Source organism: Adiantum capillus-veneris, chromosome 7, assembly GCF_014529385.1.
Source record: "Adiantum capillus-veneris isolate H3 chromosome 7, ASM1452938v2, whole genome shotgun sequence".
In the NCBI taxonomy this organism is placed as follows: domain Eukaryota; kingdom Viridiplantae; phylum Streptophyta; class Polypodiopsida; order Polypodiales; family Pteridaceae; genus Adiantum; species Adiantum capillus-veneris.
In genome coordinates, this window is record NC_140937.1 from 170181277 (window position 1) to 170183733 (window position 2457).

Sequence of the window (2457 nt, forward strand, 5' to 3'; positions counted from 1 at the left end):
TTTCCTCGTTCATAAGGTTACCAGGAAGATATATGATGCGTAGAGCAAATGCTCAACGATAACAAAGCATAGCTCTAGGCTATGGAATGGCTCGCCCACAAAATGAAGTAACGAGTCTTAATTACAGATACCTGGACGATGTTCTAACTGATAATACACAGTAATAGTGTGGTGGTAAGCCTATCTAGTAGCTAGTAGCTACGATGGTAACCCTATCCGATAATTGCCAAATCCAAATAATTGTGTTAGCACTTGACTAAAACCTGTTCCCGTCAGCTACAAACTTTCTCCACATTCAATAAAAAATGTCAAAATAGACAACATGTACTAACTGAATGAATACTCTCCATCACAACTCATAATGGGTACATATCCATATGAGCATCCTCATGTCTTGGACCACATGACCCGCCTCAGCAGTCCAGCACAAGGCACACATTCCACTCCTGGCAATTTCAAGGCAAACATTGAGTCAACTCCAACTGTACTTTCTTATGGCCCTTTCATTTGATGCACAACATGGTCACATGGTCAATGTTTTGTGTCATTTTCTAACTACATGACAAGCTTTACGAGACACCGTCTTTCGATATCTTAACCTAACAATATTCTCAAGCTTACACTCTAAAATCGCCCCAATTTAATAGCCACGTGAATAGTCCAAATTGTTTTTTGCTTTTCCTATGCCATATGCCATACAATATGTAAACATATTGCTCCACGATATTAGTACTAAACCACATCATCATTTCAGTGCCAAAGCAGACGACAGACGACAGTAAATTGATGACACTAGCAAGCTCACTAGTTCACTCGAAGGCATGTGGAAGATTATATGTTACTAGATAATTACATGCCTTGCAGTGCCACGGTTTAATGAATTACAGGAGCATTTCAAAGCTAAATAGAGACACGTAATTGGGAAAATTCTCAATGTCAGAAGAATATAAAAATCTATAAGAAAGAAATCACTCTAGACGTCGAGCTATATTCCTGCACCGTCGATCACGAGAACTGGAGCTTTGCTAAGGGAGCGACAGGAAAGAGCAGCATTATACAATACAGCGTGTAATACATTGCAGAGAGCGCACCAATCAATGCATAGAATGCCCGATCACCGTGTGGGACGGACCGCACCACCTATCCACGGCGACCCCATCGAAAAGGCAAATAAAACGGGTACTGATCGAGGTCGCGCAGCTACGCCATCAGGAGCACACGCAACCTGCGGGAGGATGAACAAGCAGAGGGTTGAGAGAGACACACAAGCAGAGGGTTGAGAGAGACACAGAGAGAGAGAGAGAGAGAGAGAGAGAGAGAGAGAGATCAACTAACCGACTGTACAGACACCGTTGGCAATGCCACATTGGGGAGTCTTGTCATTGAAGCACGCATTGAGTAGGACAGAACAGGTGCCTGTGCTGCTGGCAACGCGGCAAGCGCAGAAGCCGCGGCCGAAGGGGTTGCCTGCCCGTTGGCGTGGGTTGCCCACCACTATAACGGTTGCAGGTGGTGGCGGCGCTGTGACAACGGTGGTGACGATCGTTGGAGGAGGAGGCAAGATGGTCGGGGTCGGAATGATGACGGCCGCAGGAGGGGGCAGAACTACCGCCACAATGGGTGGAGGGGGTGCAAATGCGGGTAGCACAACAGCAGCCGGCGGGGGCAGTATGCCCGGCCCCACCACAACTCCGGGAATGGCAGGCGGGGGAAGTATTACTACCTGTGCCCCCGCTCTCTTCATCTCTATCGCCATCGCCAACACCAACGTTGCCACAGCAGCAGCTGCACTCCACCGACCTTTGGCGCCATTGTCAGTGCCGTCCATACTGCTGCGCCACCAGAAGTTGTACTGGCCTGTCCGGCTGTTCTGGTGAGAAACAGCTAGCTAGCTGCCCTCTCCCGCCTTTCGCCTCCTTTTTCCCCACCGCGGTTCATTTATTTACCTGCCCCTTTGCAGTAGGCACTGGGGAGCCTGATAACTGTTGGCTCAGCTGGCAATGGCAATGGCAATGCTTGGCATACCACGATTCACCTTCTTCTTGAATCTTGCAAGTTGCTTCGCCTGGCTAATTGGTGGCCCCAGCTCCGGCCTGGCCCTGCCAGGGCCCCGCCATCTTGTCTATTACTCCGTAAATGCTGTGTAACACCCCATTCCTGGCATATGGGCTGCGTTTATAATAGTTCAGACTCAACGTTTCAAAAACAAAAGGATGAGGTGTAAAAGTAACTTATGATTATAATAAATGTAAACTTTTTTTTTATCTACTTTTATTCCTTAATTCTCACATGGATCTCTTTTTATCTATGCAAGTCTTAACATGTGTCTATTCCCACCTACCTATAGTTCTTATGTGATGGATAATCTTCACTCCCTCAACTTGTATATAAATCTCATTAGCTGTTTTCATTTGTAACAAGGTTTTCACTCTCTATTCAAGTGCAATCTATTGTCAT

At 46.7% G+C, this 2457-nt stretch overlaps 1 protein-coding gene across 1 annotated transcript; it reads right to left on the reverse strand.

The window, feature by feature from the left end:
* Window positions 1–372: 372 nt before the first annotated feature.
* LOC147455035 (uncharacterized) lies at window positions 373–2145 on the reverse strand. Its single transcript, XM_086517470.1, has 4 exons — window positions 1336–2145; window positions 1221–1225; window positions 1092–1140; window positions 373–446 (listed from the first exon to the last, which is right to left on the reverse strand). The coding sequence occupies exons 1-4, from the start codon at window positions 1826–1828 to the stop codon at window positions 388–390; spliced, it is 606 nt and encodes a 201-aa protein (XP_086373596.1). The 5' UTR covers window positions 1829–2145; the 3' UTR covers window positions 373–387.
* Between the last annotated feature and the right edge of the window lie 312 nt (window positions 2146–2457).